The sequence below is a fragment of the Podarcis bocagei genome (assembly GCF_964188305.1).
Source record: "Podarcis bocagei genome assembly, chromosome: 15".
NCBI classification, from domain to species: Eukaryota; Metazoa; Chordata; class Lepidosauria; order Squamata; family Lacertidae; genus Podarcis; species Podarcis bocagei.
Window position 1 is genome coordinate 45,097,368 of NC_138141.1, and position 16,324 is coordinate 45,113,691.

At 46.8% G+C, this 16,324-nt stretch overlaps 1 protein-coding gene across 16 annotated transcripts in view; it reads left to right on the forward strand.

Moving 5' to 3' along the window:
* MYO18A (myosin XVIIIA) overlaps window positions 1-16,324 on the forward strand; it is a 145,316-nt gene that overhangs the window by 32,962 nt on the left and 96,030 nt on the right. For 3 of the 16 annotated variants that reach the window (XM_081171933.1, XM_081171940.1, XM_081171937.1), the window contains exons 1-3: window positions 4,197-4,448; window positions 9,724-9,791; window positions 11,630-11,688. The exons of 11 other annotated variants lie outside the window; for them this stretch is intronic. In XM_081171933.1, the coding sequence (XP_081028059.1) occupies window positions 9,755-9,791; window positions 11,630-11,688 (96 nt within the window). In that variant the 5' untranslated portion in view covers window positions 4,197-4,448; window positions 9,724-9,754. Of the gene's footprint in view, window positions 1-4,196; window positions 4,449-9,723; window positions 9,792-11,629; window positions 11,689-16,324 lie in introns of those variants that run through there. 2 more of the 16 variants (XM_081171928.1, XM_081171929.1) reach the window with 2 other exon arrangements.

Consider the following 16,324-nt stretch of genomic DNA (forward strand, 5'->3'; position numbering starts at 1 on the left):
GAAAATGGGACGAAATGGGCCTATGGCCTGATCCAGCAGGGCTCTTCTTATGTTCCTAGAGGTTGCTGGACTATGACTCTCATCATCCCAGACAACTGGTCATTCTGAAGCTGATTGGAGTTGGATTCCAGCAACTCCTGGGGTGTGATGCACCCACTATCCCTGTTGTACAGTGAGGAACGGATGACTCTTTGCTCTTGCAACTTCCTGTGATTCCCCAGAAAGCTGCATTTATGGCTTCTACACTGTTTTTTTGAACCCTTAACCCACAAGATGTACCAGACTCCTTTTGCCTGTTCAAATGTTTCTGTTTAAGATTCCTCTTCTCTTTCTGTCTCCACAAGGTGGCAGCAGCATATAGCAAGTTTTTTCCTGGTCTCATGTAAGTGAGAGATGAATTTGTTAAGCCACTTCTCCACATTCCGTGGGTGTGGTTGTGATGGTAATCTGTTTGCTTTTATTATGTATTTTGTGTTCTCGTTTTTGTATTTTTGTGTTGTGAACTGCACTGTGATCTTCAGATGAAGGGCAGTATACACATTTAATAAATAAAAACAAGCAGGAATCGTAGACTTTGAAGGGATCCAGAGGGTCATCTAGTCCAACCCCTGCAATGCATGAATTACAGCTAAGAGGAGGGTTCCTAAAGCAGTGTTTGAAAGGGGGGGTGCAAGTACCTTGGTGGTACTTCAGCAGCCTGATTTGCCATCAGTTAGCCAGCTGCCTTCCCCTTAATGTAGGGCTTCCCTCAGTCAGTGAAGCAATGCTTCTCTATGCCCCTTTGCTTTCTAGCAGCTTTCCTAGCCTGATGTTATGCACTTAAGGGTGGCTCTGTCTCCCAGGCACTTTGTTTCTGCAGGTTCACAGAGCAGCACATCCTCTCTGGATGTGGATGCGAAACTGGGGCAGGGGTGTGGGGTGTGGGGAGGAAGGTGCTTTAGCTTGGCTTCGAGAAGACATGAGAGCAGCAAGCTGAACTGCTGAATGACTCTTTCTTCTCTCTTTCCCTCCTGCCCCCCTCAGCCCCTCTGCCCTGGCATCCTTCCTCGATTTCTGAGGGCCTATTTATAGCACGTTCTGTCAGCAGTTAGCACGCGCAGAGCTCTTGGAGTGGAGGGGTTCTCCCTGCCAAGAGTAATGTGACTTTATACAGGCCTCTTGTAGAGACGCGTGGGTGGGGGGCGGGCAGTGGCCACAATATGGGGCAGCCTGTCTAGTTATTGTCTGAAAGAAGAGAGGGAGAGGGAGTGCTAGCAAATGAAGTGAAAAAAGTCCCTATGGTTCAGCAGTTGACCAGGTGCCCCACATGGGAAGCTCAGAAACAGGGTGTGAAGGCAAAAGAGCCCCCCTTTGTTGTCTGTACTCAAAGCTGGACTGCCCCTGAATGTGGAGGTTACATTTAACTAGCCTGGTTAATATCCCCAGGAGAATTTGTTTTGTCTTTTTTTTAAACAACAACAACAGTTCATACAAGAAAGGCTTTAAGAGCATATAGCAGATCCTCCCCCCATTCATTTATAAGAACACCAGAAGAGCCTGGCTGCTGGATCAGACCATGTCTTCCAACATCCTTTTCTCCCAGTGGCCAGCCAGATGCCCCAATGGCAAGCAGGAAATGAGTGTAGCAGGAACGCTTCTCTCTTGTGATTCCCAGCAGCTGATATTAAGAGGCATTTACTGCCTCCTATACTGGAGGCAGAACATAGACTTTGTGGCTAGTAGCCATTGATAGCCTTATCCTCCAGTGTTGCTGCCTTCTACATATCCTCACTCGCCAAGTCAGGTTCATGGAGGACAAAACTTACCTGTGGCTACTAGCCATAATGCTTGGCTTCTATGTTCAGGATCAAGGGCTGCATTCCTCTGAATATCCGCCCCTGGGGACCACCCTTCCGGCCCTCATGTCCTGCTTGTGGCCACTATGGGAAGCAAGATGGTGGAGTAGCTGGACCCCTGGTCTGATCTGACAGGGCTTTTCTTAACGTTCTTGAATCTCACCAAAGGAAATTCTTTTTGGCACCACTCTAAGCCTAATCATAGAATTGTACAGCTGGAAGGGACCCTGAGGGTATTCTAGACATACCTTCTGCAATGCAGGAATCTCTGCTAAAGCATCCATGACGGGATGGTTCTGTTGAGCTTGGCTCGTATGTCTGCTCAACAGAACCTTCCTTGAGTGGGAAGTAGGAGCTCACAGGGCTCTCCCCCCCTGTTTCCCCCTGCCATATCCAGGCTATGCGACTTATGCATCAACATTGCCTTTTGACGCTCCTAGGGACTGCCATAGGGAAGACCATTGTGAGTCCACCTTTTTGGCGTGTGCCATGTCTTTCAAAACACGCCCCCCTTCCCTCCTCCCCAGTCAAGTGGGAGGAATCCCTTGATTTTGTTCCTATTTCTGGCTCTGCTGCGTTGGTTGCCATGGAAATGGCCGTGCGTAGCTTTGTAGCAGCACCTACTGTTCTATAAAAGTTTCAGCCAGCGTGTCACCTAGTCTAACCCCTTGCTTCAAGGCTGAATGTTGTGTGATTAAAACATCTTTGGCAGTCTCTTCCCTGGCTCTCTTTTCCCTCCCTCCTTGATGCATTGATGGTTCAAGCAGGGCTTGGAAATGGTTGTCTGGAGGCAAGTGGTGTGATTGTTGCCTCTCTGAATATTATGGTCTTCTTCAACCCACAGGGTGCAAACAAAAGGCTGTCTTTTCCCAACAACTACGTAGAATGTAAAGAAATGCTCATGATCAAGAGCCCCCACATGGTGGAAGGAAACATAACCACATGCATATGAAATATTGAGAATACAACTATATTGGGGTTGCTGAATGGAAGAGTACTCCTAATTATTGCCCAGAGGCAAGTGGCATGGTAGTTCCCTCTCTGAATTTATTGGGTTCTCCTTCAATCTGCAGGGTGCAAACCAAGGGCTATTCCCCCCCCCCTTTTGCTATGTGTGGCTCTGTTTGCATCCCACTGAAAGGAAGCTTAACCCCATGCATATGAAATTTAGGGAATACTATAATATTGGGGTAGCTAAGCAGTGCAGGAGGAAGGATTTCATTCCTAAACATTTAGTTCAGAAATAATATCTGAAAAGTATGGATATGTGAATTACGTGTGTGTGTGCGTGTGTGTGCGCGCGCTATGAACTGAATGTACCAGTCAAAACTTGACTATCGTTTAGATTTCTCAATTTTCTGAATTTTGTGATGGAGTTTTCAGCTATGATATCATAATGGTGTGGAGAAAGTGGGTAGAGAAAATATTTTCTTCTTTCGTAACACTATCCTTTGTGAACATCCAATGAAGCTGAATGTTGGAAGATTCAAGACAGTTAAAATAAAGTACTTTTTCATGCAACACATAGTTAAAGTTTGGAACTCGCTCCGTCAGGAGGCAGTGGTGGCCACCAACCTAGATGGCTTTCAAAGAGGGTTAGACAAATAGTAACAGAGGATAATGCTATCAGTGCCTACTAACCATGATGGCTGTGTTCTCCCTCCACTGCCACAAATACCAGAATACATGTGGCGACGGGGCTGTTGAGTTTGGGTCCTGTTTGTGGACTTCCCATTGTGGCATATGGTTGAGCACTGTGAGAACAGGATGCTAAACTTTGATGGCCCACTGGCCTCATCCAGGAGAGCTCTTCTTATGTTCCTACTTTGAAAGAAAAATGGTTTTGAAGCTTGGGTTTTGTGAGAAAACATGAATTTTCATGTGGATCTTTTTTGTTATGCTAAGATTATTGTGAAAATGTCATAGAACAGACTTGCAAAATGAACACTTTTGAAATTGACAGAGTACAGAAACAGACTGACACGCCCTCTCCTAGTGGCAAGCACAGTGCAAGTAATGTACCTACGGTGGCTGTCTCTGGTTATTAACTAACTCTCCTTTTGTCTGTCTGGTGGAGGTTGCTTGATTGGTTGTGGTTCTTCTCCACCTGAAGTTTGTGCAGTTCTTTTTGGCCTCGCACATAGCACCCCCACCAGATGAGGAGGAGACCTCCTGAGCGCTGGTTTCCTGCCGTGCAGGAGCACTAACGGTTCATGTGCCAGACACCCACATCACTTCCTCTCCCCGGTATAGGATGAGGCTGCTTCTCCTCTCTCCTTCCTCCCCCCTCCCTTGCCAAATGTGGCTTCGCCCATGAGAGACTGTAAAAGCCCTGCTTGTTCAAGGCAGAGACCAGGGGGCAGCTGGACACCAGCAAGCCAGTTTCTACCACCACCACTGCCCCCCTTTCTCCCAGGCCTGCCTCACATTCTTGGCTATTTTTAGGCAGACAGTATCAGCTCAGCTGTCCCTCTGCCTCTGGCCGTTGCGCTTGGGAAGTGACACTTGGCTTACCTATCGCGTTTCGCTCAGTCTTTTCCAACGGAAGCCCCGCCAGGGCGCCCGCACTGCTGCTGCCTCTCTCACTGGGCCTCCGGCCTCCCCCAATTTGCGGTAAGGTGGCAACCCTTCTCTTCCTCATTATGTGCCTTGCTTTATGGTGATGAAAATTTGGAAGAGAGGTGGCTGGTGTTTTTAAGGGGGCGGGCGGGCGGGCTTTACTTTGGCTCTTCCAAATCTACAAAGCAGGCCTCCATTGTTACCCTATTTATAGTTGCTTCTGAGCAGGGGGCTGGAGGCCTGCTCTGCTGAGGTTTCCCAGTCATTGATACTGTACTGGAGAGTGACTTGGTTTCTGCCACTCTCTCCCTTTGTCTCCCCCAAAAAATCCCTAGCAAGTATTCAGTGTGGCAAGTCTGGAGGTGTGAGGGCCCCCCAGGTTTCCCTTATGGCCAGTTCCATTGCTCTATATGTTGTGTGGGGAGTGTGATTTACCGGTAGTGGTGGGAAAGCTGACCAGCCTGGGAAAGTCTAACCTCAACTCGCTTATAACTTCTAGTAAAGCCTCTAAACTGATTTCGTTTCTTGTTCCCACCCCCACCCCCTGCCCCGGTGGGACTCGTCTCTTGCAAAGGCCTGGAGTGACCGTTTGGGTACTTCCCTAGAGGGTCTGTTGTGCTGATTAGGGCTCAGCCTCTGGCTCCTCTTGAGTGGAAGACGAGACTGAGTGTAGACTGGATGAGGCAGTTACGTCTCAATGCGAGTGTTGTGGTGCCTTTCATGGAGAGTGATTAGTGTGCCTTGAGCTGCTGTTCGTAGTAATAGACAGAGCTGTGTGCATGCTGCCCTTCCACAATCATGCCCTACGATCCCTCAGTGTGAAATTCTGTAGCCTTGAGAATTGCAGCTTCCTTTTTAATTGTTTTTTTAAAGGTAGGTTTCTTGCCCTTATGAGTCACTGAGAAAAAGTTGAAAATGGCTGGGCAGAGAGTCTGGTGAAGTCAGAATGTGGGAGATTCAGTGCTTTACCTTACTTGAGGGCTTATGGAAAGCTTTCCTCCCATCTTTCCATTAACCCCTTGAATGGGTTGTGTTCAATGCCAAATGTTAGGGGCGAGGTACGCCAGTGCCTGACTTGTCATCAAGGCCATTTAAGCAAAGGCTGGGTTATTCAGCCAACCAGCCAGCCAGCTGCAGGCACCTGACACAGAGTCAGCATCTCAGAATAACTGCTGAGCAAAGGGCTCTCTCTGTCTGGAAGTGAGGTGCAAATGACAGCATGCAGTAGGTGAGAAAAAGCAAATAAGAGGCAACTTGATCAAAGTGTATGAAATGATGCATGGTACGGAGAATGTGGATAGGGAACAATTTTGTTCTCTCTCTCATAACAGTAGACCTTGGGGACATCCAAGGAAACTGAATGTTGGAGGATTCAGGATAGACAAAAGAAAGAGCTTACTCACCCTGTGCTTAGTTGAACTATGGAATTCTCTCCCACAAGATACAATGTTGGCCGCCAACTTGGATGGTTTTAAAAGACACGTTAATGGAGGATAAGGCTATCACGGGGTCCCAACCCTGATGGCTGTGTTTTCCCTCCACTGTCAGAGGCAGCAGACCTTTGAATGCCCCTTACTGGAAACCACAGGAAGGGAGAGTGGCTGTTGTGCTCAGCTCCTCCTTGCAGGCTTCCCTCTGGGGCTCCTGACTGGCCACTTTGAGAGCAGGGTGCTCCAGTACATGGGCCACTGAGCTGATCCAGCAGCTTTTTAGAATCTGGAAGGGACCCTGAGGATCATCTAGTCCAACTTCCTGCAATGCGGGAATCTCAACCAAAGCATCCATGACAGATGCCCACCTATTTTTTTATATAATAATTTTTATTAATTTTCAGCATAAATACACAATTTTTATCCAAATTTTCACAAATTTATCTCATTTGGGACTTCCTTCAGCTTCTCTGACAACCATCCGTATTTATCTCTCAATTACACATTTCTTGTGTTTAATATTGCCGTTAGTCTTCCCTCCCCCTGCCTATTTCTTTTTAACAATATATCTCAGATTTCACAGTGCTTCTTGAAACCCCACTAGCGTTGTTTGAACATCACATATACTTTTCAGATATTCCACAAATTTTCCCCAGTCCTCGATGAACTTTTGGTCTCGAAGATATCTAATTTTTCCAGTTAATTTATCCAGTTCTGCATAATCTGTCAATTTCATTCTCAAATCTTCTATCGTCGGTATTTCTTCTTGTTTCCATTTCTGGGCCAGTAGAATTCTTGCTGCTGTAACTGCATATTGGAAAAGTTTACGGTCCTTTCTTCTTATTTCATTTCCTGTAATCCCTAAAAGAAAAGCCTCTGGTTTCTTTCCAAATGTATATCTTAACATCTTTTTCATTTCATTATATATCACCTCCCAGAAACCTTTCACTTTCTTACAATCCCACCACATATGATAAAACGTTCCTTCTTTTTCTTTACATTTCCAACACTTATTGCATGTCTTATACATTTTTGCTATAAGGGACGCGGGTGGCGCTGTAGGGACGCGGGTGGCGCTGTGGGCTAAAGCCTCAGCGCCTAGGGCTTGCCGATCGAAAGGTCGGCGGTTCGAATCCCCGCGGCGGGGTGCGCTCCCGCTGCTCGGTCCCAGCGCCTGCCAACCTAGCAGTTCGAAAGCACCCCCGGGTGCAAGTAGATAAATAGGTACCGCTTACCAGCGGGAAGGTAAACGGCGTTCCGTGTGCTGCGCTGGCTCGCCAGATGCAGCTTTGTCACGCTGGCCACGTGACCCGGAAGTGTCTCCGGACAGCGCTGGCCCCCGGCCAATAGATGTGAGATGGGCGCACAAACCCCAGAGTCTGTCAAGACTGGCCCGTTCGGGCAGGGGTACCTTTACCTTTTATATATCACCTCCCAGAAACCTTTCACTTTCTTACAATCCCACCACATATGATAAAACGTTCCTTCTTTTTCTTTACATTTCCAACACTTATTGCATGTCTTATACATTTTTGCTAATTTTACTGGTGTGATGTACCATCTATAAAACATTTTCATAACATTTTCCTTTAACGCCGTGCAAGCAGTAAATTTTAAATTTTGCTTCCATAATTTTCCCCAGTCATCGAATTGTATGTTATAGCCCATAAACTCCGCTGAAAAACCTCCAAGGAAGGAGAGTCAGTCGCCTTCCGAGGAAGTCCGTTGAACAGCTCTTACTGTCAGAAAGTTATTCCTAACTTGAATCCATTGGTTTGTGTCCTACCCTCTGGAGCAGGAGGAAACAAGTTTTCTTCATCTTCCATGTGACAGCCCTTTTGATATTTGAAGATGGCTATCCTATCTGCTCTCACTCTCCTCTTTTCCAGGCCAAACATCCCCAACTCCCTCATACTCTTCTTACATTATACGTCAAAGTAAGCACTCCTCCTCCCTGTCTCTGGGTTTCAGGAGCTGGGGGTGATATGCCAGGAGCTGGTTTCCTTGTTGCTTTTCTGTAGTTCTCACTCTCCTGTGGAGAGGGAATGGCTTCTTTACTTGCAGTGTGATCTGGGCCTTTGTACATGCTAAGCTGGTGGCGGTGGCCTTTGTTCCTGGGGGCCTTGTCCTGCTCACCGTCCCAAAACCCATTAGTTCGAGCCAGGCCACCCAGTACATTTGCAAGGTGGTGGGGAGAGAAGTCCATAAAATGAACTTTAGCACAGGGATTCCTCCATAGCCCAAGCTGCCCCATTGATGGATGGAGAAGCCAAGCCATGCGTCCTCCCAGTGGAATAGAGGAGAGGCTGTTCCAGCAATTCTCATCTAGTAACTTGACTTGGGAACAGACTGGCTTGTTTGACTGATGTCCTGCTCAGTGCTTGGTCTGCCCAGGGTTAGTTATTTAATTGCATTTGATTGTGAACTTCTTCTGAGTGTCTCATATTGAGGCAGAAAGCGGGATATAAATATTTTCTGATTGATTAAATAAACATTGTAAATAGTCTTACAAAAGTGACTAGTCTGAATATCATCATTTTTTACTAGATTGCAACCCCCACCCACCCTAGTAGCCTCTGTCTCCACACTGGCCTCAGAGGAGGGGATGTGTGCCCTACCCATGTTGATAATTCCATTTGTAAAATTATATTATCCCTCGGTGACTGTCCTGGCCTTCTGTGGCAAGGAGTCCATCAGGTATGTGGTATTGTGAGAGCAGGTTTCCTAAGCCTTGGGCGCTGGTGATGCTGTATAACCAGAGAGTGAGTGATTGTGCCCCATTTGTATCCATCCCTTGCACAAATGTCTTAGGAGCCTTGGTACCTGTCTGCTAAGCCTTTGGGGCAACTGCAGTGAGAAGATCTCGCTCTTGGCTCCCCTAAGACAGCTTTAGATCTGTAGCAAATCCCTTCTCCCTTCAGTGAAAAAGGAGATTCAGCGCTGCTGGAGTTGTAGGCTGGGTGGTTTCTGAGACATGGCAGCTTGTGTGAAGGCTGAGGCTGCCACTTCCTTACATTTACAAGTTTGTGCTTCCCTGTCTGTAATAAAGGAACCCAGGTCACATTGTGTGGGCTCAGCCAGTTGTTTCAATTTTGATCCTGGACTTCCAGCTCATGAAACAGTTATAGGATCCGCAAAGCTCACCTGTTAAGAGGTTGATATGCTCTCCCTTCTCCTACTGTGCCCCCTTGCAAAGGTTGCAACACCTGCATGGAGGATTCTGGTTGCACCAGTTGCTCTTAGAGGCACCTGCCTGTGAATCTCAAGCTGCTGTCAAACCTTTTGCAAATGTGATTGGGTTTGCCAAAGAAGGCTGCCTCTCCTTTAATCGAAAAGGAGAATTAAGACAAGCAGAAAGGAATAACCCACACAGCCTGTATCTTGATGCATTTCAAGTGCTTTTCAGTTAACTCAGAAGTCCCTAAGAAGTGACATCTCAAATTATAGCTGGGGACAATACTGGTGATGGGTTAATAATGACAGGTGAAGGGTGGGGGGGGAGGAGCCTTAATTAAAGGCTGGTTCAGAAAGGAAGGCACAAGGAGCTAAGGCAATGTTGTCAGATCAAGTTTTTCTACACTGGAAGAATGTAGGAGGTCACTGCATTTAAAAGGGCCTGCGGAAGTCACTATCCCAAGGCTGCAGCCTTGCACTGCCTGTAAAGCAAATGCTTATTTCGGGTGGGGTGGAATTACCTGAAAAATTATTGAGGGTGAGTATCATTTCATTTGCAGCACCCGAGGTTAAGAGAATGGGAATTTGGAGGCATGATTGCTTAGGAATCCTTTGCCCCAGGTTTCCCCTTGTTGTGGTTCCTCGGTCTGTCTTGCCTGGGACCCAGAGGGCTCCCCGCCCCCATTCTGCAGACTCTTAACCTCTACCACCTTTTTCTCTCCCAGTCAGGGGTTTAGGTTCTCCAGCGTGGCAGCCATGGCCTTTTCATCACGATTTGCATTCTGGGAGCAGAAGGGAAGTCTCTTTGCTATTGTGGTTCTTGGCCTTCCCTGCCTCCTCTCTCTCCCTCCCCACCCCCTTGCTCTCCTAAAACGGGGCACTTTGCACATGAGTCGTGGCAGCACATTGAAAAGGGGACCAGGTTGTGCTTGTTCCTGGCATAGGAGGGAGTTGGCTTCGGAGCAGTAGAGGTCATGTTAGAAATGTGGCAGGAATGCCAGTGGTCAGTCCTAGGCCCCCTCTTGGCTTGTGTGAAGAGCAGACGTCCCTGGGGAGAATCTGTTCTCCTCCTTGCCATTTCTCAGAGACTCCAAATGGACTGAACAAACTGGCAGCCACTCCCTCCAAGCCCTTTGCATAGCAACTGTGTGGAATAATCTGCCTGTGAAATAACTTGTGTGCTACTAACTCCACTGTATATTGGAGCCTTTGCCAACCCGGTGCCCTTGAGATGTTTTGGACTACATTGTGCTGGCTGGGGCTGATGGGAGTTGTAGTCCAAAACACCTGCAGGATACCAGTTGGTAGAGGCTGATATGTTGAAAGTACTGTGTGATCATAAGTGCTGTTACTGTAAACCTGGGTTTGACCTCAGTGTGGAGCTCTTAATATGATAGTTCGTGCCATCTGTTGACTCATATCTCCACACCTAATTTATAGCTCTATTTCTGAGCATTTTAAGCTTTCCAAGTGCTTGAGTCTCACAAGGAGTGAGGAGCCCCCAAGAACCCCAGGTTTGCGGTAACAATGTGTGTCCCCCCCTCCTTCCTTCCTGCCCCATCCTCCCCTTGCACCAATGCATGGCTTGTGTGGTTTGAGAGCCAATGGAACCAGCACCTCCCTGCACACAGTGGTGTTAAAATGCACTTTTGACTGACAGGTTACTGTGATGTCTTCACAATCCAGGTTTGGAGTAATACGTCATTGTGTCGTTGTGTTACCAACCTATCTACCTGTTTGGTGGGAGTGTATCACATTGCAGCCTTGCTGCCAGAGTTTCTGTTCCAAGTTTGCTGTTCTGTGTTTGCTGGGCTTCAAGGTTGCTAGATTGGGGAGTAAGGGTGTGGGTGATGAGAAAGTAGCAAAAATGTGTAATTCTTGTGATGCCAGGTTTCTCTTGATCATGGTGGTTCCCAGTTGCTGTTGCCTCCTCACCCTTGAGGCACCCCACCCACCATTGCTCTTGCTTTGATCCTAATGGAATATATGTTGTCATCTTCTATGTCCTGCAGAGATGAACTTTTTACCAACTTCGGCTGAGTATACACATTCCTGGCTTAAAACATAGCAAGGCTGCTCTTTTTCTCAATTCAGATAAAAGTTGGATGTTTTGGTTTTTTTGAGGGGGCGGAATTTATTTATTGAAATATTTATATACCACTCTTTCATAAGATATATCGAGGTGGTATGCAACCTGCAGACTACAATAAAACTAGTAAAAGTATTCATTAAAATGTAATTGAAAATATTAGTAGATATTTCCTGGTGAAAAAGAGAAAAAGACCCCTGCATCAAAATGTCGTATTTCATAAGAAACCACAGAAGAGATATGAATTGTGGGTAAGGTGATGGGTGTCTGCTGCTTCCCAACCCAGTGGTGGGAGTCTACTGGATGTAGAGTTTATGGGAGTCTGTACACAGCCTTTCTCCAGCATGGGCTTTCTGCCCAGTCGCAGCTTAACACAAGGTCCGCTGGGAGCATCCTGACGACTTCAGTGCTTGTGAAAAGCTACCATCATACTTGTGATATGGACTGCCCGGAATGTGCTAGTGAAAAAGTGTGTGTGTGCACGTTTCAACTGATTGTCCTGGCGTGAATGAAATATTTCCTTATCTGTATTTGACTTCCTCAGGTGAAGGATGAAGACAAACCTTTAGCAGCGAAAAAAAACGAGAGAGAGGATGGGGCTGTAAGTCCGTCTGGGTTTGGGCACTGGAGGGGGTGGTGGTATTTGCTTGGGCTAACTTCTAGGCCAGGACAAGTTTGTGTGTGACGTGGGTCTTGCCCCTCCTTCTTTCTCTTGTGTGCAGTCTCCACGGTGTGTTGTAGGGCCCACCATTTTTTTGTGTGGGATCCTAGAGCTATAAGTGTGAGAGGGGGCTGGCAGATAATCTTCACATTTTGTGTTGGGACTAGGGATGGGGAGGAAGGAATTCGATTCAGTTCTCATTTAAAGGTGAACTTAACTAAATTTGCCTCATCTGAAACATTACCACAAGTGGAAATGCAGCAATCCTTTGAAATTTGCACGTCTCTGAATTTTGCAATGAAATTCTCCAGCCAAGGCATGTGTATAAAAATGCTTATGAGAGAGCATAGATTACATACAGACAGACATCATTTTATTTGTATGCTGCCTTTCAAATCATGCTGAAGGCAGCTTACAACATGAAAAAATATATAATTACAACATTACAAAAGTAGTCACCAACAATAAATAGAACATCAAAAATACACAATTGAGCTGAACAATTTTTATATAATCAAAACACAGATACAAAAATTAATATAGCAGCAACAGCCCCCCCAAAAAAGATTAACAACAACAACAACAAAAACACCACTTACCAAATGCATTTTGTTAGGGGCCTTTGCAAAAATGTTTGTATTAGGCAAAATTAAATATGAACATGTGTATATTGAGAGATGTTTACACTGAAACGCTAATGAATTTCCACGAAGACTTTTAAAAATAAAAAAGCACCTTGCAAACTGTTACGGAAAAGTGGTGAAATGAATTTAAGATTGCGAGAAAGAGAAACCAAAGCTGACAGATTCTTCCATTCTTAGCTGGGAAGCAAAGCGGGTTGCGCCAACACTGTTGCCAGTATTTTCTTTTATTTTCTTCTGTGGGCACAGGGATTTTTTTGGGTGGGGTGGTGGGGTAGGAAAGAGTTGCAGAGAAAGAGAAACATGCACATGCGTGGTGAAAAACCGTGCCCATGTGGCATGTGGAGTGTAAAAGGTGAGTCCTGGGTCTGATAAGCACTGTGAAGATCAGCAGATTTTCAGTCCTATTTATTTTTATTTCATAAAACTTGTATACTGCTCGATGGTAGGAAAAACCTCAAAGCAGTAGTGCTAGCCATGGGGCAGAACGACACTTCCTCTGAGCCCATGGGATGTAGAAAGCAAGTGACTCGTCCAGGTTCCTGCCTGGCCTTGTTGTTGATGCTGACGAGAGACCCCTAATGGAGCCCATTTCCAAAGCCACCATCCCTACCTCTCTCTGCCTCCCCTGTGCCCAATCATATACACTTCGGGTGGTGGGACCTGCCAGTTCCCAGAGAACCACTCCCCTGTGTGCGCTTTAAGCTGGGTCTTTGTTAGGCTGATCATTTGGTGCGGCTTGAAAGCTATCGCTGTGGGAAGGTGCCCCCTGCACAGCTCTGGCCTAGTTCTAGGATAATGGATGGTGGCAGGGACAAAGAAGGAGGGATCCTTCTGTAGCCATCAGGGCTGGAAACCTCCCCCTCTGGGACAGGCTTGTAGATGGTCTCAGGCCCTTTAGGCTCCTCTCCCACCCCCAGCTTTTTCCAGACTTTTTATTCCTTGAGCTGCCCCCCCCCCCGCAGCTCTTCTTTTGGTGGTGGCTGGGTTTCTCCTGATTTGTGTTATTAATTTAACAGCTCCCTCAATGCACATTTTGGTTGGGCCTCAGTTTTAAACAACTGTGATTATTTGGTGCCCAGAGCATCTCTGCTATCCTGTTTGTAGCTGAGTGCCTCTGCCGAGAGAAACCCCTGTTTAAACACTCTGCTACTGGTGAAGTTCATTAGTTTGTGTTTCATTTGCACCCTGCTTTTCCTCCCAAGGAAGCCAGGGTAGTACATGGGTCTCCCCCATTCACACATTTTGTGCTCGCAACAGCCACCCTGTGAGCTTTGTGGCTGAATTAGAGATTTGAACTTAATTTTTCCTGGTCCTAGGATGAGCCCTTTGGTTGCTTGTCAGCCTGCTCTTATCTTATCAGGTATGTGGTGGTGTCTCAGCCCAGGGTACTGGTAGGGGGGAATAGAACAACAGAGTCATAGAATTGTAGAACCGGAAGGGATCCCGAGGGTCATCTAGTCCAACCCCCTGCAATGTAGGAATCACAACTAAAGAATCCCTGACATATGTGCCACCAATATTTGGCCTTGAATAGCTAGGAGAAATGTGAGTGGGTGGGCAGAAGTATCTCAGACCCTCTCTCGTCTAGACCTCCAAAACGTTTGTGAGCCCCCCAGTTCAAACCATTGGAAATGGTTTCAGGAGCTTATCTGTTTTGATCCATATTCAGGGCTCTGAATATATGAAGAGCCACAGAAAGGTCACAGCTCAATGGTAGAGCAACTGCCTTGCACACGGAAGGTCCCAAGTTCAATCCCAGGCATCTTCAGGTAGGAGCGCCGGCTGCCTGAAAGTTCTAAATAATAATAATAATAAATACATTTTATTTATGCCCCACCCTCCCCAGCCAAGACCGAGCTCAGGGTGGCTAACACCAAGTATAAAAACAATTGATTAAAATACAACTTAAAAACAAGATTAAAATACAACATTAAAATGCAGCCTCATTTCAGTAGAAACTCAAATCAAATCAAATCAAAGAGATCTGCTGCCAGTCAGTGTATACAATACTGAGCTAGATGGACCAATCATTTGGCATGGTATAAGGCAGCTTCATACATTCCTAATATGCTCCTGTTCTGCTTGTTAAGAGCATTGGCATTGTTGTTTTTTGTTTTAATATATTAAAGGTACAGAACTTAAATTACAGAGTGTTTGGTGTGGGGGAGAGAGCAAACCCTTTTGTGATGGCCCCCTTAGCTGCCATCTATAAAAGGCTAACAGGAAGAAACAGTTTGCTTAACTTGCACGTTTTGCACAGGTCGTGGCACTTAGCTTTGCAGAATTTGGGTTACCATTGATATAGAATTTTGCGGAGTCCTGCTCGTAGCCTCTTTACCTCAGGTCTTTCTCTGCCCTGGTCAATAACCTCTTCTCATTTCAGTGTTCAAAAGTGGCACCTTTCTTGCCGAGCCATGGCTCAGAAGGCGAGCTGGAACTTTTTAATGGCGGCAGCACCCCTGCTTCCACTCTCCCCAGCAAGCCTTTTGCTGTAGCGGTTGAAGCTTCTCCTGGCCTTGGGCCATCCATCCTGGGTCTAGTGCCCAGTGGCCATTAGCTATGCTGCCTGCCGCCTCCTCTTCCTTTAGCTGCTCCTGAAGACAGACCCAGAAGCTTCCCCTTGCTCAGCTGCCCTGCTTTCCTCCTTTGTTCTAAAGCAAGGAGCCAGCTGCTCGGCTTTGCCTACTGGTGTCTTCCCTCTCCCTCTTTCTCTTCATCCTGTACCCTGGCAGCCTTCCCCTTCTGCTGCAGCTTTCCTTTCTCATCTTGGGGCTGCTGAGTGTTGCCTTCGCCCCCTCGGCAGAGGCCAGAAGCTCGTCCAAGAACGACAAGACCCGCTCTGTTCCGGAGAGTACAGAATTGATGCAGTGGCTGCTTTTTGGCTTGAAAGAAATCTCTTTAAGGAAGGGCATCTGGAGGGGAACAGCCTTGACTGGCGCCTTCCCTGCTGCTTTTTAAAAAAATGCCACCCTTTTCCTGACCCACTTCTCTTTTTAGGCTGGGGCCTGAAGGGTAGGGTTTCCCCTCCCCCCAACCCCCAAGGTGAGTTTATCCTGGGAAGCTGATTCCTTGTACTTTTGTTTCCATCCAGTCTCACTGCAGAGCTTTGGTCTGTGCTGCCGCTACACTGTGGGTTGAGATGAGTCTGCAAAGTCTTGGCTGTGTGGATGGATACTTTACGAAAAGGACTTGTGGGCAGAGGGCTTTGCAGGGATGTGGGAGGGGGGAATCAGTTATTTTCTCATTCCCTTTGGAAGTAACCTTTCCTCTAGAACAGGGTTTCCCAAACTTGGGTCACCAGCTGTTTTTGGACCACAAGTCCCATCACCCTTAGCTAGCAGCGCCAGTGGCATAGCTGTCAATGTTTCCCTTTTTTTAAGGGAAATTCCCTTATTCCGAATAGGATTCCTCGCAAGAAAAGGGAAAAGTTGACTGCTATCAGTGGTCAGGGATGATGGGGATTGTAGTCCAAAACCAACTGGAGACCAAAGTTTGGGAAACCTTGCTCTAGAACATAGGAAGCTAGTCCAGCAACAACTCGGTGACCCAAGGTAGAAGAAGGTTGATCTACGCTGACTGACCACAGTTCTCCAGGGTTTCAGGCAGGGAACACTTCTAGATGCCTAGAGATGCCACTGGGGATTGAACCTGGGACCTTACGCATGCAAAGCAGATGCTCCACCACTGAGCTACGGAAGCTCAAGCTTTTATCCTTGGTGGGCCTAACCCTGCTGCCTTCCCCCAAACTTCTGAGGTTGGAGCAAAAAGACTCAGAGAGCTAGCATAGAAAGGGGCTTGACTCTTCCATACGTACTGTCCATGCATTTTTTCCATATAATTTTGGGCATAACTAGTCAGGGTTTTTCTTAATGCACGAGTGGCTTGGACATAAGTGGGCCCTCTGTATACCAGAGGTGATGCTAACACAAGCA